The sequence below is a fragment of the Eschrichtius robustus genome, chromosome 17 (genome assembly GCF_028021215.1).
Source record: "Eschrichtius robustus isolate mEscRob2 chromosome 17, mEscRob2.pri, whole genome shotgun sequence".
Classification (NCBI taxonomy): domain Eukaryota; kingdom Metazoa; phylum Chordata; class Mammalia; order Artiodactyla; family Eschrichtiidae; genus Eschrichtius; species Eschrichtius robustus.
The window spans coordinates 85,895,167-85,920,924 of NC_090840.1; the positions used below are offsets into that span (position 1 = coordinate 85,895,167).

The 25,758-nt window shown below is 51.7% G+C and overlaps 2 protein-coding genes across 2 annotated transcripts; both read left to right on the forward strand.

The window, feature by feature from the left end:
* Nucleotides 1–11,176, forward strand: ZNF623 (zinc finger protein 623). Its single transcript, XM_068526174.1, has 2 exons — nucleotides 1–88; nucleotides 7,326–11,176. Exon 2 carries the CDS (start codon nucleotides 7,409–7,411, stop codon nucleotides 8,888–8,890), a length of 1,482 nt encoding a protein of 493 aa, XP_068382275.1. The 5' UTR covers nucleotides 1–88; nucleotides 7,326–7,408; the 3' UTR covers nucleotides 8,891–11,176.
* Nucleotides 11,177–12,479: 1,303 nt separating this feature from the next.
* On the forward strand, nucleotides 12,480–21,690 carry LOC137751075 (uncharacterized). Its single transcript, XM_068525498.1, has 7 exons — nucleotides 12,480–12,515; nucleotides 12,660–12,723; nucleotides 14,249–14,573; nucleotides 18,248–18,330; nucleotides 19,066–19,661; nucleotides 20,049–20,168; nucleotides 20,801–21,690. Exons 1-7 carry the CDS (start codon nucleotides 12,480–12,482, stop codon nucleotides 21,245–21,247), a joined length of 1,671 nt encoding a protein of 556 aa, XP_068381599.1. The 3' UTR covers nucleotides 21,248–21,690.
* Nucleotides 21,691–25,758: the final 4,068 nt, after the last annotated feature.

The following is a 25,758-nucleotide window of genomic DNA, read 5'->3' on the forward strand; positions in this document are numbered from 1 at the left end:
CGTGCGGGCTTTGTCAGCAGGCCAGCGGGGCGGGCGGCCAGCGGTCCGCGTGCGGGGCGCGCGCCGTCCTCTCGCCGCTGGGCGCCGGGTGAGTGGCGCGTTCCGGGCCGCGGGTGGGGGCGGCAGGGTCCTCCGGTCGGGCGGACGGGCGGGCTGAGCGCGGTCGGCCCCGCACGGGGGTCCCGGAACCTGGGCCACGGTGAGCCCGGCTCCTGGCAGCCGTCACGGCCGCCCCCGCTGGGCTGCAGTCCTGCCCGGGGCCCGCAGCTTCTCTCCCTAAGGAACGTCGTGTGGGTAAATACCCGGTTCCACTCTCTTGGTTCCTTTCCCTGGCTCCAGGGGTCACACACCCAAGCCGTAGAGCCTCCAGCTTCAGCGTCTGTGTCGCAGTTCTCAAGCCCACCAACCCTTCCGAGGTGGCCTGGCGGGGGGTGGGGGGCACAGGTGCGGCTAGTACTACTATTTTGCTCTAAGCCTGCCTCCTCTCCCAGGAGCCCAAGGGAGCTCTCCAAATGATGCTGGGAAAGTGGCCAGGGCCTCGAGCCTCTTTGTGCTGGAGGAGATGCAGAGCCGGCACCGCTGCCCTGGCGGGGGTAGAGGTGATGAACAGGATCCCCTCCAGCCCTGGTCCCGAAGGAGAACTCCCAGGTGGGGAGAGGTGATGGGCTGCGCTGTCCCAGCTCTTCCCTGAAGGCTCCATTCTAGAGTCGTATCTGAACCCGGTGGCCGTCTCTGCTGATGTCCTGGACGTCTTACCCCCTCATGCAGTGGCTGCATGGTGGTCATTGGATCTTCAGGGCCTGAGTAGCATGCCTGTGGGTTCCCAGGAGTGTTAGCTGGAGGCCAGTTTGAACTCAGGCAGCTTGTCTGTAGAGCTCATCACGCTGCAGCCTTCTGCAGCGCGTCCTTTCCCCGAGCTCCAGCCCCAATGAATGACAGAAATGTCTTTTGCCCACCTAGGGTCTGAGAGATGCCAATCTAACCGAGTCTTCAGGCGATACCTTGCTCCTGTCCACAGAGGTGGGACTTTTTGTAGATGTAACATTGTAACGGTATCTTAATAATGGTGGTAACTGCAGCATCCCTCTTACGGAGAATACAGAGAGAAATGAGGGGGGCGGACTCTATATTTTCACAAGCCTAACTTGGTGGCTCCAGCCCTTCCTGGAGTGATAGTGATGGATTCCTGACTCTCCCGGAAAGGTCCTGGGGACGATGGGGCTTGCAAGGCTGAGCTGAGAAGGCCCAGACCGCATTCACAAGCCGGTGATGGAAGGGGTGCTCAGGAAAGCAGCCGACCCAGAACAGGGCGAGGCCTTGAACCAGTTCAGGGAGCTGTCAGGCGTGTCCAGTGCTGCCTCGGGTTGTGGGACATGACTGTTGAAAGGACACTGAACTTGTCAGGAAAGGAGAAGACCGTTGGCATCGTCGGGCAGAGCCCTGGGAGCAAAAACCAAATGGCCGTGCGGTGGGGTGGGAGGGGGAGATAGCAGCTAGCATCTGGCTCAGCCTTAAGCGAGTCACCTCCCCGAGCCTCATGGATGGTTGTGAGGAAAGAAGAAAAGCACCCACCAGGCACTCCGCCCCCAACACGGCTGCAGTGGCAGAAGCTCAGGTTGGTGACAGTGGCGGCCGCGAGGCAGCGCAGAGGTGCAGCTTCTCCTGGAGCTCTAGTCCGTGTCTTCCTCGTGTGTCTTTTTACTCTCCTTTTCCCATTATTCCCAAGGGTGAAGCTTTGCAAACCTTCCCGCTTCCTTTCTTTAGGCTGTAAGCAGCAGACAGCGACCTTGGCTAACTTGTGAGCCCAAGGCTGTAACACCCTTTCACCAGTGCAGACAGCTTCTAGTGCCTGCAGCGGGCACTGCCCCCTCACCATCTCTGAGCCCCTCTGGGCTGCTCGCAGGCTCCACTCCCAGGCTAAGCTTCCACTTCATTCCCAGCACTGAGGCTTGCCCCATCTCTCAGCATCAACTGTGTATTTAGACAGTTTCATGTTATATTTTGTCCAGCAAATTCTATATGTTATAACAGAAGAGTGGGCCACGTTAGCCTCGGATGTTATGGAACCAGAAGTCTGGCGTATTTTTACTTCCTTTGTTTGTTCCATTCAGGTTTCTTTAAATGAAAGAGTATCAATTTAATTTTGCTTGAATTCACAGAAGAAAAAGGAGCTAAGCAGAAACTGAAAGATTGCTGAATTTAAGATAAATGTTTATTCAAAGCAAGGTATATTTAATTTTTAAAACTTCCTCTAAAGTTAAAAAAAAGTTATGAAAATCATGAAAAGGCATACATTTTTGAAGCTATATTCTTGTAAATATATGCAAGCCTGTTTTCAGGTGGTATAACAGTCATTTTAAACAAAAAAATCAGAAAATATCACCTCCAAAACAAAAAACCAAGTCTTTCCCACCTTTTTTTGAATTAAGAAAAATAACAAGATTTAAAATATAAGCTTACTTTTGTAATACTAATCCCAGCTGATCTAAGCAAAATATCCTGTAAAAGTGACATCATAGTTGGGAAGGGAAGAAATCTTCGACAGCGGGAAATGGGCCGTGGAGGTAGACAGGCCTGGCTCTGAACCTGAGCTCTGCCACTTAGCAGCCCTGGGTGATTGACTTTCTCAGCCTCTGTGAAATAGAGTAAATAATAGAGGTCATAGCTGTCTCACAGGGTTTGGCGGTGTCCCTGAGACCATGCAGGCCGGTTCAGCACCGCCTGGTTGGGGTTTGAGGGGCCCTCATCAGTAGCACCCCTCCTGCCCTCCCAGGTCTGCACCAGTGAGGCCCATGACGAGCGAAAGGTCACCTCACTACTGGTCAAAGCCTAGGTTGGAGTGACATTGGACTCCTCAGGCGAGTGCTGGTTAGACACTGTCCTGCCTGCTGGACACCCTGTCGAAGAGGTTGGGTGCTGCATGCCACTTATTCTCTCAAACCTTTCATTTGGCGAACTCCTTCCACCTGTCTGGGGAAGAGAAGTGGGCGGAATGCGTCAGGGAGCATCCTTCCTCTTGGCGCCGGAGGCACAGGGCTGGCTGCTCCCCCCAGCGCCTGATGTGTCGTGGGGCCTCTGGGCGCCTGTGAGGGTGTTGGTGCTCAGAACACCGGGTGCCTGTGTGCGAATGAGCTTGAAGAACGCCAGAAAGTGTTGCAGACGGATGGGTATAGTGTGAGCCCTTGTTTATATCTGAAAATCGTGTGTACCTAAGTAAATGTATCATTGTGTTTGTTTAATCAGAGGTCTGGATGAATGTGTATAAACTGAACAGCTAACTGGTTCTCTGTTGGATTGCTGGGGGTTATCATAGTCTATACTTTATGTTTACCACTTGAAATATTTTTACAAGGTGTATCTTATGTTTTTAATCGCTAAGAATTAACAGGATATAAAAGTAAAGTAAAACAGGATATGAGACTGAGGAGTGTGGTCCTGATTTCATAATACATTGGTGCAGAAAAGCACTAGAGGAAAAATGTCCATGTGTAATCTGAGTGGTGGGGTTAAGGGTAATTTTATTGTTATTTTTTAAGTTTTTCTTAAATAGCATAATCTACCTTTATACCTTGAAACAATAACTAGTTAAAAGTAATTTTTATAAGCAGAAAAGATTTTAAACCAAGTTAGTGGGCCTTTAACTCAGAAGAACATTCTCAGCGAACGTCACCAGGCAGTGGTCGCAAATGCTGTGTCACAGGCACCCCAAGAGAGCTTCTGCTCCAGGAAGCTGTGTTGCACATCTCACACGGAGAGGAATGCCTCGCGTAGACTGGTGCCCAGCTTCTCACCCTTCTTGTCAGCTCTCGGTGTGCGGGTGCAGTTTCTTCATCATCACAGGGAGCGTCGCATCTGAATATTCAGGTTGTCTAATAGCAGTATTTAAGCATGCGTTCATTTTGCTGTAACAGAGATTCAAAAATAGTGTTTCCAACAGGAAACTTGGTTTCTCGTGTTCCATCTCACAGGCAGGTGGGCGGCTCTGCCCCTCCAGCGCCCTGGAGCCTGCCGTGCTGTCTCGTGCACGTCACTGCAGGTGGGCGAGAGGGTGGGAGGCGGGTGGCACGCGCACATCCCTTCCGCACATCCCTTCCGTTCCTGTCTCACAGCTGGAATCAGTCACAGGGTCACACCTCACTTCAGGGGACTTCAGGAAATGAAGTCGTTCGCTGCTGTGTGTCCACTAAAATTTCTGGAGGGGTTTCTATCACTCAGAGGAAGCAGGGACGCCGGGCAGTGTGTCTCTGCCACAGTTTACCCCATGGGCCACCCTGGGTCCCACACCAGGTCATGCTCAGTTACTGCTTCCGCCCAGAGCCAGGATCTCTGTGTGTGGCCTTCTCCCGGCACCAGGGCCTCTTCACGTGGTCACAGTCTAAACTCAGACAAGTCCCAGCCTTCCCAAATGCTGTCTCCTCACCCACCACATAGATGCCCCCACTCAGGAAGGGGAAGAACCCCAAAACCACAGCAGTCGCTGGTCCACAGCAGCTGCGGTTCCCAGTGGAGTCTGCGAGCGCGGCCTGAACTGGTGGCCACTGAAGCGAAGGAGTCCCAGGACCCAGCGGGAATGAGGACCTCTGTCGACCAGAAGACAAGCACAGGACCGGTTGTGGCAGCTCTGTCCCCAAGCCCGAGCTGCCAGCCCCTCGGTGTTGGTGGGTAGGAGAGAGGAGGGCGCGTGGCGGTGTGTTCACGCGGTGGAGGCCGCACACCGTGAGGTCTGTGCCACACAGGCGGCCTCCCCGGCGCGGCGCTCAGCGTCAGCAGACACGTGGTGGGGTCATGACCCTGCTCGGGAGTTAATTAGATAGTGTGGAACGTTCTACAACCTCAGAGGTGTTCTAAAAAGCACTGAATTGTGCACTTTAAAATGGTGAATTTTACGGTGTGTGAATTCTATCTCCATAAAAAGTGGGTACGTGTTGAATAAAAAGCAGACACAAAACATACCTGTATGATTCCATTTAATTGAAATTGAAAACCTGCAGAATTCACCTGTAATAATAGAGATGGTTCCCCTTGGAGGGGGAGCCTCTGGGCTATGGAAGTGGCGGTGGTTAGGCCGGTGTTCGCCAGGAGTTCATCGAGATGTGTGCACGTCCCTCGCCAAGAAAAAAGAGCAGCCTGTTGGGAGGAAGCCCTGCGGCCGTAGAGCTCGCGTTACCTGCTCACACCGCTTTCCTGCCCCCGGGCTGCTCCCCTCCGCCTGGCTCTGTCCTCGGGGGCACATCCTTGTCCTTGGCAGCCACGTTGCAAAGGGGTTTTGGAGGGCATCGCTTTGTGGGGCTGCATAGCAACTGGTCTGCTTCCCGCTGGTGCAGATTTGGGGTGAGAGGCAATCATGCGGGGTCGTCTTGGACGGAGCTCCTGGGAAGTGGGCGCAGCTGGGGGGCGCGCTCGCGGATGCACCTGTGAGGAAGGAGGGATTGGGCAGTGGGTCTGAAACAGGCCCAGGCACATCCCAGTGGAGCTTTGGGGCTGGGTGGCCCTTCGGAGTTGCCCCAGGTGGAGACGGGGGTGCTCTGGGCTCCGTCGTGGGCTGGGCCCCAGCTGGGGTGTGGCAGGCAGGGTCCTGAGATGGCCCCGACTGTGCACCCCTCCCTCCCGGCTGCCAGGGAGGGCTCTGGCGGTAAGTTGACATAAGGTAGGGCTAGTCGGGGAGCCCACGGAAAGCAGGGTTTCTGCAGCTGGTCACGGAAGAGAATCAGAGAGGGCGTCTGAGCTGCTCCTGCCTGGAAGGTGCGGGTGCTCCCGAGGGGCCACCAGCCGGTGATCGGGGACAGTTCCACAAGCGCAGGGGACCACATTCTGCCAACAACCTGAGCGTGTGGAAATACGTTTTCCCAGAGCTTCCAGAGGAGACCTCAGCCTGGCTGACACCTTGTGCGACCCTTCTCAGGGGCCCCAGTCGTACCAGGCTGGGCTTCCGACCTACGGCCCTGTGAGATGGGAGCTGGGTCCCTTTTCTGCTGGAAGTCTGAGGTGAACTGTTACATAGCGATGGATGGCTCGCAACGGAGAGGGCGTGACTGCAACGGAGCTCCGGGTGCGAGAATTCCAGAGCTGGAGAAGGGAGCTGGGCACAGCGTCCCAGAGACCGTGGGAGGTTAAATAAGCACAGGCTTTTCCAAAGCAAACACACCTGTGGAGCGAGGCCCACGTGCAGGTCACCAGAACCCCGAGGGCTCCCTGCACCCCCTGCCAACCATGATCTCCCTAGAGACCATCATTGACTCGAGTCTCCCGCCATGGTAGGTTTTGTCTGTTTCTGAACTTTGTATAAGTAGGATCATACGATATGAACTCTGGCTCAGCGTTACATCTGTGAGGTTCACCTGTGCTTTTGTGTGGGGCAGGTCTTTTCACTGCAATGCATTCCTCCCTTGTTGGAGGACTCCTCAGTTTACCCTTTCTTCTGTTGATGGATATTTTGGTGATTATGAACAGGGCTGTGGTGAACATTCCGACCCCAGACTTCTGCAGGGCGGGGCCGGGGGTGCACAGGAGGACGTCTTTACCTTGGATTCGATCAAGGACGTTTAACCCCATAAAGAGGGAGGGTGTGGTGTGGGCGCAAACACAGGTAGGTTGGTAAATGTGGGAGAAAGTGGGCATTCTCGTCTCATTGCTTCTATTTTCTCACTGAAGGAAGACGCAAGGTCCTCGTCCCTGAGAGGAAGGACGGGGCGTTGGACATTTGAGAGGAGAGGAGAAACCGGGAGGTGATCTTACAGGGGAGTTAGCCAAGTGTAGAAATTGCCGGCAGCTCTCAGGGTCCGTTAGGCAAGTGGTTATAAATGTAGAGAGAACTGAGTCGGCAGCGGTGCAGACACCGATCAGGAAGCAAGCTGAATTTTACTCGAGTTGGGGTTTTCCCACACAAGTATGGCAGAGGAGGGGAAGGGCAGGGGAGTTAGGGTTAATATGCAAGAGAATAAGTGTGATACGTACCCCAAATGGGTATAATCCCATCGACCATCTAAGCTGGGGAAGGAGGGGCAGCGCAGAGGTGGTAAGAGCAATCCATCTGTGTTTCTTTGGAATATGTCTTGATTTTTGAGTGGAGTCCAAGCCCCATCCCGCCCATCTGCCATCGGCCAGTCTGTCCCCTGGAGTTGGTGTTAGCGGTGGAGCCCGAAGGGGCCTTCGCCAGCGGAGAGGCCGGCGGGGTGAGCCGAGCACGGTGCTGGGCCGGGAGGGAGGGCAGAGGGAACGTTTTCCTCTCTCCCACTCCTTGGATATGCGTTTTGCTGCCCGCCCGCTCCAGCAGATTCCCGTCTGTTAAGGAAGGGGAAAGATAACCGTACTCTCTTTGATTGCAGACTGGTGACTAGAAGGTGACTCCGGAGCCTGAATTTCTGAGCATGGAAATCTGCAGAAGACAGTGTCCGAGGCCCTCACAGTGATGGAGCTCGCCGCCCCTGCGCCTGGCGGGGGCCCTGAACCCAGATTAGGGGGGCTGTTGGGAAACCTGGACGGGCAGAGCGTGCGGAGCTGCCCCTCCCAGGAGGGAGGTTTCAAGCAGGTGACAGTTACCCACTGGAAGATCCAAACAGGAGAGGCAGCGCAGGTGGGCAGGAGGTCAGGAGGAAGCCCCGTCCTGAGCTCAAACCTCCTGCTTCAGAGAGAGCTGATCGAAGGGGAGGCCCACCAGCGCGAGGCTTGCGGAAGCTTCCCGTTTAATTCGGACCTGGTCAGACATCAGGTTTCTCAGGCTGGGGAGAAATCTCACAGACGTGACGACTGTGGGAAGGGCTTCGGCCAGAGCTCCCGCCTCGGGGAGCATCCGCGCGCTCACGGCGGAGACAGACTCTACGTATGTAACGCGTGTGGGAAAGACTTCGTTCTCTACGCGGATCTTGTGGCGCATCAGAAAGCGCACGCGGGAGAAAGGCCCTTCAAGTGCGCTCAGTGTGGGAAGGCGTTCTGTCACAGCTCAGACCTCATCCGCCACCAGCGCGTCCACACCCGGGAGCGACCTTTCGAGTGCAAGGAATGCGGGAAAGGCTTCAGTCAGAGCTCGCTGCTCATCCGGCACCAGAGGATCCACACAGGGGAGAGGCCCTACGAGTGTAACGAGTGCGGCAAGGCCTTCATCCGCAGCTCCAGCCTCATCCGACATTACCAGGTCCACACGGAGGTGAGGCAGTACGAGTGTGAGGAGTGCAGGAAGGCCTTCCGCCACCGCTCGGACCTCATCGAGCACCAGAGGATCCACACCGGGGAGAGGCCCTACGAGTGCAACGAGTGCGGGAAGGCCTTCATCCGGAGCTCGAAGCTCATCCAGCACCAGAGGATCCACACTGGAGAGAGGCCTTACGTGTGCAACGAGTGCGGGAAGCGTTTCAGCCAGACGTCGAACTTCACTCAGCATCAGAGGATCCACACTGGAGAGAAGCTCTATGAATGTAACGAGTGCGGGAAAGCGTTCTTTCTGAGTTCATACCTTATTCGACACCAGAAGATCCACACTGGAGAGAGGGTGTATGAGTGTAAGGAATGTGGGAAAGCTTTTCTCCAGAAAGCCCATCTCACTGAGCATCAGAAGATCCACACTGGGGACAGGCCCTTTGCATGTAAGGACTGTGGGAAAGCCTTCATTCAGAGCTCCAAGCTCCTCCTACACCAGGTTATTCACACTGGAGAGAAGCCCTATGTATGTAGTTACTGTGGGAAAGGCTTTATTCAGAGGTCAAACTTCCTTCAGCACCAGAAAATTCATGCTGAAGACAAACTCTATGAATGTAGTCAGTACGGGACAGAGTTCACCTCAACTCCAAACTTTAAAGGTAGTCAAGAGGTTCACCAAGAGGGACTTCCCTTGAGTCAGACCCCCATACATTTGGGTGAGAAGTATGTAGGTCAGGGGGAACACACAGACTTGTAACTATTCTCCAACTCACTGAGTGATACTCGAAGCGAGTGGTGTGAGCCCTAAGTCATGCGGCTTTGGACGTGTCAGCATTTCCCAGAGTCACCGGCAGGGCTGCCTCTGGAGTGGGCTGCCACCTCCCACTTGGCTGCCCAGCCGGCCCGCCGTCTTCCTCCTCCGCTGGGAGCACGTGCCCGCGGGAGAGCCACGTGACTGGACAGCTGACTTGGAGCTGGACCAGCTTGGGGGGAGGAGCTCGGCCTTGGGAGAAGGTTCTTCTGTTTCATTGCACAATTACAATTCACCCCAGAGTTAAATCCCTTCTAAAGTAGAATTATGTATCTAATCGTATCACTTTAAAAGAGTATTCCTTAGCATATTTTGATCTATGAGAAAGGCAAGTTGGAGAAACATCCTTTCTTATCTAAAACCACAAATTGGTTCCCTGTCGTCCTTAGGATAAGTTCCAATCTCCCCATCCTGCATCCGAAGGCCTTTTGCTTCCTGGGGCCTCTTCTCCCACCGGTTAACTCCCTGCCGCACCGTTGGCACTGCGGCAGCACTAACTGCTGGACGTCCCCACTTACCCAGGCCGCTCCTGCCTCCTTGCCTCTGTCCTGGTTGGAATGCCCCCTCTCCTCACCCGGCTGACTCTCGGCTCAGCCCGCTACCCCTCTGCTTCCGTTCCTCGGTGGTCCTTCACCTCTGTTACTGCGCTTACTCTGATATGTCAAAATCGTGTTTCAGATCCTCTCTCTTTCCTTGTTACAGTGTTAATTCCCAGAGCACAGTGAGCGTATCTGACTGATTTATGTGTCCCTGGCATCTAGAGCAAGGCAGTAAAAAGCACACCCCAGCCCTTGAGTACTTGGTTTGTCCTCTCTATACTGCTGTTTAAAATATGTTTTTGGATGCTCTTTTTGTTGTTGCTATTTTGTCTAATCTGCTGGTCTGTCAGAAATACCTCCTCTCGGCCCTGCTGGCGTCTTCGGCTCATACTGCGTTCAGCACTTGCAGGCAGTAGCCAGAGTAAGATGGCGCCCCTTGTGTTTTTGCCTTCACAGCTTGTCCATGACTGTCCACTTGCTCTGGGGGAGGCTTGTCCTCAGTCAGTCATCTGTGTATCTTTCTAATTCATTCAAAGGGCACACAGTCCTGGTACGCTACATGACTTTTCCTGTCTCAGCCATTCCATGATTGAGCTCAACTTCTTCCCCTTTCCCTGCTCTCTGGCTCACTTTGTCATTGATTTGAAAATGTAATTATCTAAAAGGACCAGTGCTAAATACTGGGAAACCGAGATGAATGAGACACCATCTGTCCTGAAGTCGTCCAGAGTCTGACGGGGGAGGCAGGAAGGTCACAGTATGCTGAGTTAAGTGTTGAAAGAGAAGTGTGTTCCCAGTTGTGCAGGAGCATAGGTAAGGAGGTGATTAATTTGGCATGGGGCATCTGGGACGGCTTCACAGAGGAGGTGACAGCAAACTGGTCTACAGAGATAAGTAGACATTTGTCAGCTAGAGCAGAGGATGATCTGGGAGGGAATCTGGAGAAACGGGAGGACTGGCGGATCCCTCTCTGGGTAGGGCTGTTCAAAAGCAGGCCAGTTTCATTACACAGCAGAACTGTTAGTTGTTCCCTCTGAATTTCTTTTATCTGAACATTAACAAAACAACCAGTTTTGAAATGCTGTGATAATGGATTGCCCATGAGGGCATATCTTGAGTTCTTAAACTCCAGCAACCCTAGACGCCTTGAGGGGGTAAATAATCCAAAAAGAGCATACAGTACTCCATCTTTTGGAAAACTCACCATTACTGGAGATGTTTCAAATGGTATAGAAGCAGATATTACCAGACCATTTTAACCAACTTTGTTTAGTTGAGGTCCAGTTGCCATACAGTAAAACACCTATTTTAAGTGTACAGAATTTTGACAAATCCATACGCCTGTGTAACCATCATCATGATCGAGAATAACATTTCTGTCACCCAAAAATGTTCCCTTTTGTCCTTTCCCAGTTAATCCCACCTCAGGCCCAAGTAACAACTTTCTGTTAGTGTGGATTCGTTTTGCCTGTTCCAGGACTTCATATAAATGGATTCATATGGCATGTAATCCTGTGCAATCCAAACTTCTTTCACTTTGGCATGTTTTAAAGACTCAGCTGAGTAGTTCTGTGTTTCCATAGCTCTTTTTCTTTGTGAGTAGTGTTCCATCGTATGGGTAAGCCTCATTTATTCATTCATCTGTTGATGGAAATTTGGGTTTCCAGCTTTGGCTGTTATGAATAAAACTGCTATGAGCATTTCCGTAAAAGTATTTATTTGGACGTGCCTCTTTATTTCACTTGGGTAAATGCCTAGGAATTTAATTGCTGGATTATAAGATACGTGAATTTTAACTTTATGAGAAATTGCCAAAAAGTTCTTCATCGTGATTGTAGACTTTTACACTCCTGCACTGGCAGGGTTCCATTGGTCCACATCCTTACCAACATGTGGTATTGTCACGGCCCCAAACCCTAATCCGCTCCAGTGGCATATAGCGATGTCTCTTTATGCTTCTAATTTATATTTTCCTGCTGAATGATGACGCTGAGCATCTGTATCATTTTTTGTGATGTGTCTGTTCACATCTTTTGCCCATTTTAAAATTGGGTGGTTTGTCTTATTTACTTATGAGAGTCTTTTTTATATTCTAGGTCAAAGTCTCTTCCCACACATGTATTTATTTATTTCCTTATGGTCGCACCACACGGCTGTGGGATCTTAGTTTCCCGACCGGGGATTGAACCTGGGCCCTCGGCAGTGAAAGCGCTGAGTCCTAACCACTGGACCGCCAGGGAATTCCCCCAAACATATACTTATTATGAATACTTCCTTTTAGTCTTGGGCTTACTTTTTTTTTTTTTTTTTTTTTTTTGGACTTAAGAGACTTTAAAATGATTTGGAGTGGTTTACAGCATATAATGTGGTATTTAGTTTTTAGTGGAGAAAGTTGCTAGTCACCTGTAAGAAAACAAGCATTGTGGGCATTCCTAAGACAAATGGAATAAAATCTCATCACTTTTGGCTATAACCAGGCTTCTCACCAATAACTGTATTAATTTTTCCAGTATTCAGACATACCCTAAAAGATAAAAGAGAATGTCTGCTTCTAAATCACATCCAACGTGAACTTGCATAAATGCAAAGCATAAATAGAGTTCTTATAACTCCACAGGCACCTGAAAGTTTTAACTACGCTTTGTGCTCACTTCATATTACATAAAGAATAATGGAAATATGGGGAATACTTCAAATATAAATATTTTACAAATCCTTACTATGTGGTTGTCTTATTCTTGTAATACTCCACTCTGGTGGCCTTTGCTTTTGCTTGTAAAATTAAGTTTAAGTAGCACATTAACCTTTCCCCTTAAATATGCCTTTTGATGTTCATTATTACACCAAAAAGAAAAAAGAAAGAAATTAACAACCAAAAAACAGATGAAGATGCTGCAAGGGAAGAGATAAATGAGATACAATTCCTTGGGTGTAAAAATCTGTTGTTTCAAATTCAGAAGAATTTAATAACTTTGTTATTTCATATGTATCTGGAAATGGGACAGATACATGTCCTGATCCTGTCAAACGAGGTAGAGTTCCAGCCAGCATTTGGTACAACTTTCCAAGATAGGGTTAAAGTGACATTCCTGTTTCCCTTGAGACCATTTCCATTGTCAAAGAAAAAATATTTTTTTCATACCTTTCAAAAACGTGACGTCTTCTACGTTTTTCAGCGTGATGCGCGAGACTCGCTCCGGTCTTTGAAGGCGGCGGTGATGAAGCAGCCAAAGGCCGACAGCAAGTTCCTGGCTTACCTTTTAATTTTCTTAATGATGTCTTTTGAAGATCAGATTAAAAATTGTTTTGATTAAGTCTAATTTACCAAAAATTTTTATATTTTACGCTTTTTGATTTCTGTCTTGGTTTTTTAAAAGTCTTTTCCAATTGTCATTGCCAGTGTGTAGAAATACATTTGATTTTTGTTAATTGACCTTGTATCTAGCAACCTAGATGAATTCACTTATTGGTTCCAGTAGCTTTTTTCTAGATTCTTCAGCATTTTCTATGTAGATAATCAAAGACTTTTACTTCTGCCTTTCTAGTTTGTATAGACTTTGCTCCTTTTTCTTGCTTTATTGCTGGGCATCTTATACAATTTTCATTAGAAGTGATAGGATAGGACGTCTCGTCTTGTTTTGATATCATGGTAGCATTGCTCTCAAAGAGTTGTGAATTAGTCTCCCCACATCTATTTTCTGAAGTTGTTTGTATAACGACATTATTTCTTCCTTAGACCTTTGATACATTTCACCAGTGAAACCCTGGGGAGTTCTTTGTGGGAAAATTACAAATTCAATTTCTGTAATAGATATAGCGCTACTCAGATTTTTCTATTTCTTCTTGTGCCAATTTGGTAACTTGTATCTTTCAAGGAATTACTTATTTCATCTAATATAACTGAGGCGTTGGCATAAGGTTGTTGAAACATTTCATTGCTTTTGTGCATTGTATTTTACATTCTATTTTTTTTTTTTTATAGCTACTTTTATTTTTATTTATTTATTTTTGGCTGTGCTGGGTCTTCGGTTCGTGCGAGGGCTTTCTCTAGTTGCGGCAAGCGGGGGCCACTCTTCATCGCGGCGCGCGGGCCTCTCACTATCGCGGCCTCTCTTGTTGCGGAGCACAGGCTCCAGACGCGCAGGCTCAGTAGTTGTGGCTCACGGGCCCAGCCGCTCCGCGGCATGTGGGATCTTCCCAGACCAGGGCTCGAACCCGTGTCCCCTGCATTAGCAGGCAGATTCTCAACCACTGCGCCACCAGGGAAGCCCTACATTCTATCTTAATGAGTTATATTTAAAATGATGTCTCCTCTTTTCTTCCTGGTATTGGTGATTTGTGTCTTCCTTCTGCTTTTCTGATCAGTCTAGCTACAGATTTACCAAGGTTATTAGTCCTTTCAAAGAAGCAGCTTTCGTTTTCCTTGATTTTTCTCTATTGTTTGTTTCTTATTTCACTGAAATAGAACCATTTTATTCCTTTCCTTCTACTTTGAGCTAGATTCCCTTCCCTTTTCTGGTTTATTAAAGTGGAAGCTTAGGTTATTAGTTTTAGACCTTACTTCTTTTCTGATGTAAACATTTAAAGCCAGTAATTTTCCTCTAAACACTGCTTTAGCTGCGTTCTACAGACTGACGTATTCTGTCTGTTTTTATTATTATTCCTGCGGCCCGGGAGTGTGGGCGGGGTCGGGCCGGGCGGCCCCAGGGCCCTCCGCCACCGAGACGAACTCCTAGAGGGGCGGAAGCGCAGCTTCCGGCGGCAGGAGTAGCACTTCCGCTGGGAAGTTCTCGCTCTCCCGCCGCGGCCGTTCCCGATCCCGTGCTCGCGGAGGTCCGGTTAGGCTTACCTGCAGGGGCCCACCTGCCGGTCAGCGTGGGCGCGCCCGCCCGCCTCAGGCCCGTCCCAGCGCGTCCTCCGCCTCGGGCCCGTTTCCTCTTCCGGCTGCGCCCTCCCCGCGCGGCCCCGTCCGTGGTCGTGGGCGCCCTCCACGTCTGCGAGTCCAGCCTGGACCGCTCCGGTGGGAGCCAGACACTGTGCCCAGCTGCCGGCTTATTATCAAAAACATCCCGCTCGGGGCTCCTCCGCAGGTGGGAGCCGCGTCCTCCTGCCCCAGACCATCACGCAAAGTGTCTGGCGTTCTAGCTCCGTGGTGGCCTTGAGTCATTCCCGCCTCTCCGTGCCCACCCTCCACGTGTACGTCCCGGCCCCCTTCATCTCTCCCCTCGACCACCTCAGTGGTCGGTGGTCGTCTCCCTGTCTCTCCGACCCGGTCTTGTCCTGCCGCCTTCTGATTGGCTCACCGCAGTGGGGGGGGGGTCTTTCAGAAGTGTACCGGATCACAGAGGTGAGGTATTAGACCGTCCCTGCCTTTCATGTATAGCCATGGCCCAGGATGCCTTGGGTACTCCAGCCCTTGCCCGCTTCTCTGGCCGTACTGAAACGGTATACAAGCCCCTGTGTCCTTTTAAAGTAAAAGGCTGGCTCAAGAGTTAATGATTGGGAAATGTGAAGACGTAGAAACAAAGAATAGCTGTTGGGCTGGGGCGCTGGTAACAATTTAGACTATAAATCTGCCACATAGCAGAATCACCGAACTCCCAGTTCCCTGAAAGATAGCGATAAAGGCCTGACACGCATTCCTAAGTTGTATTTACAGGAAGCCAACCCACCAGATGAAAACTGCTGATTGCAAGAACATAGACCCTAGACTGCTTGAAACCAGAAGGTTGATGATGCTTGAAACTTCACCTGGATGCCAACCAATCCAAGAATTATGCACGAGCTGATCACACACCCTGCAGCCCCCCTCTCTCACACTGCTTTTAAGACCCCTTCCCTGAAAGCCGTCAGAGAGTTCAGGTCTTTTGAGCATGAGCTGTCCGTTCTCATTGCTTGGTGCCTGCAATAAATGCTGTACTTTCCTTCCCCGCAACCCAGTGTCAGTAGATTGGCTTTACTGCGCAGAGGCGAACAGACCCAAGTCTGGTTCGGTAGCAGTATCTCATACAGTTCTCCCCCTTACTCTCTGCTTTCCAGCTGGCCAACTCCAGCCCATTTATAGTCCATAGTGGATGCCCAGTGCAGGGAGCTCTTCTTATTTATCGCTGTGATCATTATTAGTGGGTGGAGGAGCTCAGGCTCTCATGCTAAGCGCTGCCCATGACACCTGTGCCCAGTGCACCTGTTCATGTGTTTGTAGACCATGTATATCTATTAGTGGAAGAGTCCAAATATTCTTCCCATTTTGAGCTTCATTTTTCTTTTTCTTATTGGTTTGTGAGAGTTCTAGTTCTGGATATGAGTCTTTTGTCAGATATATATATTGGGAATATTTTCTCCCAGTCCGTGGCTTGCCTTTTTATTTCTTAACTGTCTTTTGACAAGCAGAAACTTTTAATTTTGATAAAGTCCAATTTATGAATTTAAAAATTTTAAGGTGAGTGCTTTTGGGGTCCCACCAGTGAAATCTCTGCTTACCCCAAGATTATGAAAATATTCTTCAATTTTTTTCTTCTGGAAGCTTTATAGTTTCAGCGTTCACATTTAGGCCCAAGATCGACCTTGAATTAGTTTTGGGTATGGTGTTAGGTAGAGCGTGTTAAGGTTAATTTTTCCCCTTATTGTTCTGGCACCATTAATTGAAAAAAAATAACAACTTTTACCCTTTGAATTACATTGATGCCCTTGTCGTGAAACACTGAACTGTATGTGTGGGTCTGTTTCTGCAATCTCTGCTGTTCCATTGATCTATATATCTATGCTTGTGCCAGTACTACACTGCCTTACTGTAGTTAGTCTTAGAATCAAGGAGTGTAAGTCTTCCAACTTTGTTCTTCAAGGTGGGTTATTTGAGGTCATTTGCTTTTCCATATAAATTTTATTATCACCCTGTCTGTTTCTACAAACAAACAAACAAAACCCCAAAACAACTGCTGTGATTTTGCTTGGAGTGGTGTTGAATTTCTAGATCAGTTTAGGGAGAATTGAAAACTTAATACCCATAAACAGGGGATATCGCTCAATTTATTTCCAACTTAGTTTGCTCAGCATTGTTTTTTAATTCTGAGAGTAGAAGACTTGTACATCCTTTGTTAAATATATTCCTAGGTTGGATGTGTGGTTTGTTCCCACACCACCAAGCAGCTAACTGAATTATGACCGTCTCTACCTGGAGATAATATCAGATCCCACAGGTTAAGGGCTCAGTCCCACAAGACTGCCCCTCTCCCCACACTTCAGACACCAATCTCAAGTCCAGGTTGCCACCAGTGATTCTGACTGACTGGCTATAGATCTGCAGGTTCCCACAGCCTCTGCCTTGGGTTTGATTGGTTTGCTGGAGCAGTTCACAGACTCAGAGAGACATTTTACTTACTGGATCACTGGTTCATGATAAAAGGATAAGGCTTAGGAACAGCAGGGGGAAGTTGCATAGGAAAAGTATGGGGAAAGGGCCCGGAGCTTCCAAGGTCTCTCTAAACACTGCACTCTTCTCAAATCTCCACGTGTTCACCAACCTGGAAGCTCTCTGAATCTTTCCAGCCCTGGAGTCCCTCACTCCCGGGAATGGAGAGCAAACCAACCTTGTGTTCTGGGCATAAACTTGGTCATGACACAGAGCTCTTTCAGTAAATTGCTGTACTGGGCTTCCTAATGTTTTGTTAAGCATTTCTGTGTCTGCTTATGAGAGATACTGGCCTGTAAGCTTCTTGTCTTATGATGTCTTTATCAGGTTTTTGTGTCGAGGCTTTGCTGGCTTCTTGACACAGGCTGGAAAAGGTTTGCTCTTCGTCATTCTCCTACAGGCTTCTGAGATTGGTATAGGCTTCCTTAAGGATTTGGTAGAGTTGACCAGTGAATCAGCTGGGTCTGGTGTTTTCTCTGTGACAGGGTTTTTTCCTGTTTTTTGTAAGTTTCATAACGTTGCGTTTATAAGGGAATTTGTCAATTTCATCTCAGTTGCAGAACTTGTTGGCATAGAGTTGGTCATAGTGGAACTAATGCTACTTTTCACATCTGTAGGATCTATAGTGTGACCTTGTTCTTTCATCTCTGATGTGGGGAGCTAGGCATCTTTGTCCAGCAGGCCCCCTTCTCTGGGTGTCTTGGGAACTGTCCTCTTCTGCATCTCGGGGCTCCGCACTTCACCCAGGAAAGACACAGGCACTCACTGTGGCCGGAGGCTTTGGGATCCTGAGGAGGGTGTTGTGAACAAACCTGGGGGCAGAAGTAGGATCTGAGCAGACCATGTCTGCACAGTTTAGGGGAGCTTGCGGCTTATTCCCAAAACTTGGTGAAGAATAATGAAGCTCTGGTGGAAGAATTTGATTCAGGGGAAAGTGCCTGAGAACGTTCATGTGTGCACTGCTGCAGGCATGGGCCATCCTGGTCCTGTCTCCTGGGGAAGCACCTAGGGTGGGGTTTAGCCCCCAACTGTCCAGTCACTTGTCTGCGGCTAAGCTGCTGGTTTTCAGCCATAAATGATGGTCTCGCCACCATTTGGTGACAGCCTGTGGCTTGCTCTCTGGAATGTCAGGGTCCATGTGTCTGGGGGTGGGGGACGCAGGGCACCCAGTGGTTTCCTTACAGTGATGCTGGCCCCCACCTGACCCCCAAATTCCCCTTCCATTATGGAGCGTGCATGGGCTTGTGTCACTGGTTTTTCCTGAATCCCCCTTGGTCCACTGAGAAGGTTCAGGGCTCTTGGGGTCAGGTGGGGGCTTCTGGGCTGCAGCTCTCACTCACTTTCTTTGTCTCACAGATCAGCCCTCGGCACCTGCCTTTCCCCGGAGGGGCCCACACGCCTCCCCAGAGGCCTCTGCTGTTCCCGCGGATGTGTCCCAGGTGAGCACCACCTCCCTGTGCCCTGCAGGCTGACCAGGGCCCCAGCCCCCAGCCCACCCATGGGACTGGTCCACTATGGTGGCTTCAGAGGTCTGTGACTGCCTGCCTGCCTGCCAGGTCTATCTTATGGAGTGGGGGGAATGTGATTCATTTACATTAAGACCATAGTGGATGTTATAGAAAACATGAAAATACACTTGCTTCTCTAGGTGCTTAGTCTGCTAAAGCTGCCATAACTCAGCACACACGCATTTATTGGTTGATTTCTCACAGTCTGGAGGCTGGAAGTCCCAGATCAGGGTGCTGGCATGGTTGGTTCTGGTGAGGGCCCACTTCCTGGCTTGTAGAAGGAGAGAGAGAGGAAGAGGGTGCAAGAGCGCTCTGGTGTCTCTTCTTACGAGGACACTAATCCTATCGGATCAGGGCCCCACCCTATGACCTATTTTAACCTTAAATATTTCCCTAGAGGCCTCACCTTCAAATGCAGCCATACTGGGAGTTAGGGCTTCTGCAGATGAATCTGAGGGACACAGACATTCAGTCCATGACAGGAGCCTTCCCTTGAGCCTCAGCTTCAGGCCTTTTGAGGTTTTTCCTCCTTTGAGACCCCCTGGCCCCCCGCCTTTTCTTCCAGACACATGCGTTTCAGCTTCTCTCCATTTCCCACTGTCCTGCAGCCTCAGGAGCGGCCAGGCCTGACATCCTGCTCCTGGCGGGGAGCTGTTTGTGTTGCAGGTGGCCATACACTTCTCAAGGGAAGAGTGGCGGTGTGCGGACCCCGGCCAGAGGGTGCTGGGCCGGGATGTGATGCTGGCCGTTTCAGGAGCTCGGCTGAATTCGGCCTGCAGAGCCCGTCCAGTCCCTCGACGGCGCCAGGGCCTCGAGTTCAGGCTAAGGGGGTGTGGGAGCTGGAGCTCTTGTCCTGTGGCTGCGGAGGGGCTGTCCTGCACCAAGTCTGGCCAAGGGCATTCTTCATGCTGCCCTGGAGGCAGCCCACTCTTCCTTCCTCAGACCCGTCCACTGTTAGACCTGGCCCCGCCAGCAAGGAGGGTGGGGAGAGCCTGTCACGGTTTGGCCCTGGCTCCCTCCTCCCTGTCTGTCTTCTCTGCTTTGGGGTGGCTTCCTGGACATTGCCCCAAGGGCTGGCCTGCACCCTCGCTTTGTCTTCTGTACAGAAAACCGCACCTTTTCTCTCCTTGGAGGATTTTGTGGCCCCATACCTGGCCGCATCTCTCGCCTGGAACAGTGGGGTGAGCCGCGGGTTGTGGGGCGGGAGAGACCCGCGTTTCAGGAAGTGCGGAGGGGCCCCCAGGGCCTCCCTCAGCTCCCAGGTGAGCTCAGCGCCCAGCACCCACCAATGGCGTTCTCCTCTCCCATTGGGACCGTGGGCAGGAGCTGCTGTGTGATCGGACCCTGGAAACCCGGGCTGGCGCCCCGCCCCTGCACGGGGCGCTGCTCTGCTGAGTGCCGAGCTGGCGGGCGCCATGGGTGTGCGCGGCGGGGGGCCTGAGAGGGTGTGGCTGCTCCAACCTCGTGGCCGCCCCGGCAGGCGTACGCCCGGGATGAGGTCACAGGGCCTGAGCCCTGCTCTGAGGGGCTTCGTGTGTGGCCGTGGGCAGGTGCCTTATTCCTTGTGCTCGTCCCAGGGATGATGAGGGCGCCTCCCTCCCTTACGTGAGGTGGTGACTATGGTGGTGGTCTTTCGTTTTTCATTTCAGATTCCCTCAGAAGTGAGATCACGCAGACGTGTGGAAATGAGACCAGCTGGGCAGACACTGGGTTGTGTGGAGCCCCAAGACAGAGAGGGTCTCGGGTGCCAGGTTGGAGGGAAGCCGAGGGTGAGTGGTTCTGAAGGACGTGGGTCCCTGTCCCCGGCACCCTCCCCCAACCCAGGAGCCGGGCCTGGTTAGGGGAACAGAGAGCACAGTCTCTATCCTGACTGGTGTCTTTGTTCCTGTGTAAACACAAGTATGTAAGGTACTAGCCGGCTGTTTAGGTCAACGCCCAGTGTTACAGCCCTCCCTCCTGTGGATAACACCAGCGTTGACCTAGCCGTGACCCCATCTGGGTGAGCATTTGAGTTCATTTTCAGCTTTCCACCATTTATAGTTTTAGCTCATCTGTGTGCTTCTTTCTCACTGCTGGGCCACTTTCTTGGAGTGAATCCCTAATTAGATGGGAGTGAGCTGATAAGACATGTTGTGTGGCTTTTCTCCTGTCTCGCCGCCAGCCTGTATAAGTGCCTGTTTCCTCCACTGGGCAGGGGAGGCCCTTTACCGGGGGAGACACTGTAATTGCTTCTGGCAGCCCTCGAGCCAGGGGTGGGGTGGGGAGTGGCGGGAGCTGGCTTCCGAGGGGCTTTGCTCTGGGCCGGGAGCCGGGTGCAGGGTGTGTGGGGCGCAGGGGCCGCCGGCATCTACGACACGTGTGGGACAGTCCTGAGCTGTCACAGCTGCTCGCTGCTCCCCAGACGGTCACACGGGAACCAAGGCCTTCGAGCGTTTCCAATGCGGCCGGACCTTCTGCGACACCAGAGGAACTACAGAAGCGAGCAGTCCTTCGGCTGCGAGGTGTGCGGACAGGCCTTCAGCCTGAGAGGCCGCCTGGGCCCGCATCGCCAGGTCTGCTCGGAGCGCAGCCTCACCCGCGTGGCGACGGCGGGAAGGCCTCCCGCCCACGTGCACCCTGTGCGGCAAGGCTCTGCAGGCCCGAGGGCCTCAGCACCTTCCGGAGCCGCTGCGGGAAGGGCGTCCGCCACCTGGGCTTCCTGACGAGGCGTCGGGGTACCCACAGGAGAGGGGAAGTGGAGGCGTGCGTGGGGTTCCTCTGGCCATGTTCACATCAGGGAGACTTGGGGGGAGAGGCGACCTCTTTGTTCCAGACTCCAGGCGTCTTTGCTTGCCCAGCCCCGAAGTAAAAACCTGCGGAGTGGGCTTCTCTAGGGCACCGGCTCGCACTTGGAGACTTGGTCACTGGGCAGAACACCCGTCCCCCTTGCTCGTGGGAACGCTATTTCAGGTTATCCAAAGGCTTGGTGAAGGATTTTAATTTTTGTCTGAATTCCAGAGAGGAAAACGTGGGGGGCCGTGAGGAGCTGGCAGAGCCCCCGAGGCATCGCACTGAGGGACCACCTGACCCCGATTTGAGCAAGCCAGTTGTAAAAAGGCTTTTTTGAGACAATCATGGAAATTTGAACAGGGACAGGGTATTAGGTGGTATTAAGGAGTTTGCTGTGATAACGACAGGGCGGTTCTGTTTTTAAAAGTCCTTAAGAAGGATGCATTCTGACAAATTTATGGGTGAAATGGCATCATGTATGGGATTTGCTTTAAAATTCGAATAAAAAGAAGAAAGACAAAACAGTATCGGCAAAATGAGTTGTTGAAGCTAAGCGATGAGTATGTTTGGAACTTTCCCACATTGTTTTTCTTATTTTACAGGATATTTATATTCTAAGTTCATCAATACATACTGAAGATGGGTGAAAACAGCCATTAAGTTATCAAGGTACGAAGCTGTGTCAGTCTGCTCGGGCTGCCATAGCAACACACCACAGACCAGGAGGCTGAAACGGTGGAAGTTTATTTCTCGCAGTTGTGGAGGCTGGAAGTCGGAGATCAGGTGGCCGGTTCTGACAAGGACCCACCTCCCGGCTTGCAGATGGCGCCCTCGCACTGTGCGCTCACGTGGGGAAGGGAGAGAGCGCGCTGGTGTCTCTTCCTTTTATAAGGGCTCTAATCCCACGACAGGGCCCCACCCGACAACCTCATCTCACCTCATCACCTCCCAGAGGCCCCACCTCCAAACAGCACCACACTGGGGTTAGGGTTTCAACACAGGATTCGGGAGGGGGGATACAATTCAGTTTATAGCAGAAGCTTCTCTGGGTCAGTCCTGCCCACAGAGCAGCTGGGGAAGGGCCTTGCTCCTTCAGGGTGGCCCCATCATGGCCAGTGAGGCCTTAAGGGCACGGGGCCCACGGCCCTCTGGAATAAATAGAAATGTGCCCTTTGGAACATCCAAGTGGCTTTTCTTATTTATAAAATCCAAACTTCTGTGCTCGTGCTTATATTTTTCTTCCAGCTCAGAGCTGTGAGCAGGGAAGTGCCTGGTTTGTTCCCACCCCACGTATGGAGTTGTGGAGGCCTTCAGATGGCCTCTGAGTGCAAGTTGGGATGGCCTGTCTTGGGTCTTTGGGCAATAAGCGCTACAAAGACCCGAGCCTTGTCCTGCGGGCCAGCTCGCCATGCGTCTGGGTCACCTGTTTCTGGTTTTTACTCCTTTGTGATGCTTTCACCTCGTGATGCCGTTGTGTGGAATTAAGTGTGAACGACACAGAACTGTGCAATTAACTACATTCCATCTGATGACAATTATCGAGTGATACCAGTGGGTCACCCTGCGCTTAGTGGCTGCTGAACAGTGGCACATCCGGCTCCCCTTGCTGGCTGGTTTGTCCCAGCCTGCAGTTCCCTCTGTGCCCGGCTGGGCAGGCCCTGGCGGCGAACCCTTTGAGGGAGTGGCAGCGGGCAGACGGCAGGGACACAGCTGCCTCCTTGTGTCCTTGTGCGCGGCTCCCTGAGAACCCTTTGCTGGATGCGGCACCCTGGGGGGAGAAGCGTGGTGGTGAAGTAACGTGAAGGCACAGTAAGGTCTGCACCTCAGCTCCCTGTCCCCACGTCCCCAGGGGCAGGTGTCCTTAGGAAGCACCAGCCTTCTCAGCAGCGGGCTGTCCCATGGCTGGTGGAAAGGGACGGATGTGCCCCTGGTGCCCGAGGCGTCCACCCTCTCCGCACACCTTCTCCCCGGATGCGCCCACCACGTGCAATCTGTCCCTGAGCAGCTGCCGCAGGACCTGGCCCGCAGAGCAGAGCACCCCACACCTCCCATTTGGGCCCAGAAAACCCAAGCTGGTGGGCCGTTGCTGCTTCGTCCCTGTCCTTCATGACCCGCTGGACCCCCTCCCCAGGAGTTCCTGTGGACGTTCACCCTGGGGAGAGGGGTGAGGTCCTGGCTCCCTTGACCGATAAATCAGGCAACTTTTGTCTAGAAAAGGGAGCCAAGTCGTATTGTTTTAGTGAGATTTATTCCAAGTTAGGGGTCAACATGAGCCTCACACTAAATGAAGTATATCCCTTTGAGAAACAGCAAAGAGCGAAAGATCCCCTCACCTGGCCCGAGGGATAGTCTGCTGATGGCAGAGTGTGTCCTCAAGCGCCTGTCCTGTGCTGTGAAAATAAGCACATGGTTTTGGTTTCTTGTCCTCAAAATAATGGACTCGTACTCTCCACGTCCTTCTACGGGTGCTTTTGTCCATCTCTTGTGGCCCTTCCGCGTCCCTATTCTTCTAACAGCGTCGTGACACGTGTCCCATGGGAGGCCACGTCCTGCCCTGATGTCTGTGCGTGCATGGGCTCTATCGGTCTCCTGGGACGGCCGTAACAACGCGCCACAACCTGGGTGGCTGAAGACAACAGAACTTAACTGTCTCAGCTCTACAGGCCAGAGTGTGAGGTCAAGGCACCAGCCGGGCCGTGCTCCCTCTGAAGCCTCCCTCTCTCCAGCTTCCCGTGGCGCCGGCCATCCTTGGCGCCCCTTGGCTCGTGGCCACAGGGCTCCAGCCTCGGCTCTGCTGACACAGGTGTGGTCCTCTGTGTCTCTGTCTTCTTTCTTTTTTTTTTTAAATAATTTTTTTAAAAAATAAATTTATCCTGGGCTGCATTGGGTCTCCGTTGCTGCGTGCGGGCTTTCTCTAGTTGTGGCGAGCGGGGGCTACTCCTCGTTGCGGTGTGTGGGCTTCTCATTGCAGTGGCTTGTCTTGTTGTGGAGCATGGGCTCTAGGCCCGTGGGCTTCAGTAGTTGTGGCTCGCAGGCTCAGTAGTTGCAGCGCACGGGGTTAGTTGCTCCACGGCATGTGGGATCTTCCCAGACCAAGGCTGGAACCCGTGTCCCCTGCATTGGCAGGCAGATTCTTAAGCACTGCGCCACTAGGGAAGCCCAACCACTGATCTTTTAACTGTCGCCATGGTTCTGCCTTTCCCAGAATGTCACAGAGTCGGAATCATGCAATGTGCAGCCTCTTTAGGTTGGCTTCTTTCACTTAGTGGTTTGCATTTAAGGTTCCTCCATGTCTTTCCATGGCTGATAGCTCATTTCTTTTTAGTGCTGATTAATGTTTCATTTTCTGGATGGACCACCATGTATTTACCTACTCACCTACTGAAGGACATCTGGGTTGCTCCCAAGGTTTGGCAATCATGAACAAAGCTGCTATAAACGTCCGTGTGCGGGTTTTTGTGTGGACCTAAGTTCTCAGTTCCTTTGGGTTGGAGTGTCATTGCTGGATCATCTTATGCAAGTGTGTTAATTTTGTGAGAAACCACCAAACTGTCTCTTAGAGTGGCTGCACCAGTCTGCATCCCCTCCAGCAATGAATGGGGAGTTCCTGTCGCTCCACCTCCTCGGGGCCTAGGGGGTGGCGCTCTCCTCCATCCCCACAGGCACCGTCAGGTGGCAGCCTGCCGGGCAGACCAGGGCTGAGTTTGAGCAGCTTGTTAAGAGGGAGATGCTGGAAAGCTGTGCAAGGAAGAAGGAACTACCAGAACTAGCCCAACAGGATTCTTAAAGTGAACTTTTTACCAAAGCATAATGTACATACAGATATGTCCCAAATGGTAAGTATGCAAGTGGATGAATTTTCACAAAGAGTAACAATGTCTAATTTGTGGCTTAACAAAAGTCCAGGCAAAACTAAAATGTTGTTATAAGCCTTCCCTGGTGGTGCAGTGGTTAAGAATCCGCCTGTCTATGCAGGGGACACGGGTTCGAGCCCTGGTCCGGGAAGATCCCACATGCCGCGGAGCAACTAAGCCTGTGCGCCACAACTACTGAGCGTGCGCTCTAGAGCCCACGTGCCACAACTACTGAAGCCCGAGCGCCTACAGCCCGTGCTCCGCAACAAGAGAAGCCACTGCAACGAGAAGCCCACACACCGCAATGGAGTAAAAAAAAAAAAAAAAGAACCTATTGGTAACAAGATTTCATTTTTTTTAATAGATTTATTTATTTATTTTTTGGCTGCGTTAGGTCTTTGTTGCTGCCCATGGGCTTTCTCTAGTTGGGGCGAGTGGGGCTACTCCTCGTTGCAGTGCGCGGGCTTCTTGTTACGGTGGCTTCCCTTGTTGCGGAGCACAGGCTCTAGGCGCGCAGACTTCAGTAGTTGTGGCACACGGGCTCAGTAGTTGTGGCGCACAGGCTTAGTTGCTCCGGGGCACGTGGGATCTTCCCGGACCAGGGCTCTGACCGGTGTCCCCTCCATTGGCAGGCGGATTCTTAACCACTGCACCACCAGGGAAGTCCCTCAAGTGAACTCTTCTCAGAGAATTTGTGTTTGATGCTGCCAGCCGCCCACCAGCACTTCCAACCCAG

Coding starts and splice junctions, on each gene's coding strand:
- ZNF623 (XM_068526174.1), top strand. CDS start 7,409: ATGGAGCTCGCCGCCCCTGCGCCTGGCGGGGGCCCTGAACCCAGATTA.
- LOC137751075 (XM_068525498.1), top strand. CDS start 12,480: ATGGGACAGATACATGTCCTGATCCTGTCAAACGAG. Junction 18,331..19,065: donor TTCCCGCGGATGTGTCCCAG/GTGAGCACCACC, acceptor TTTGTGTTGCAG/GTGGCCATACACTTCTCAAG. Junction 19,662..20,048: donor GGGCCTCCCTCAGCTCCCAG/GTGAGCTCAGCG, acceptor TTTTCATTTCAG/ATTCCCTCAGAAGTGAGATC.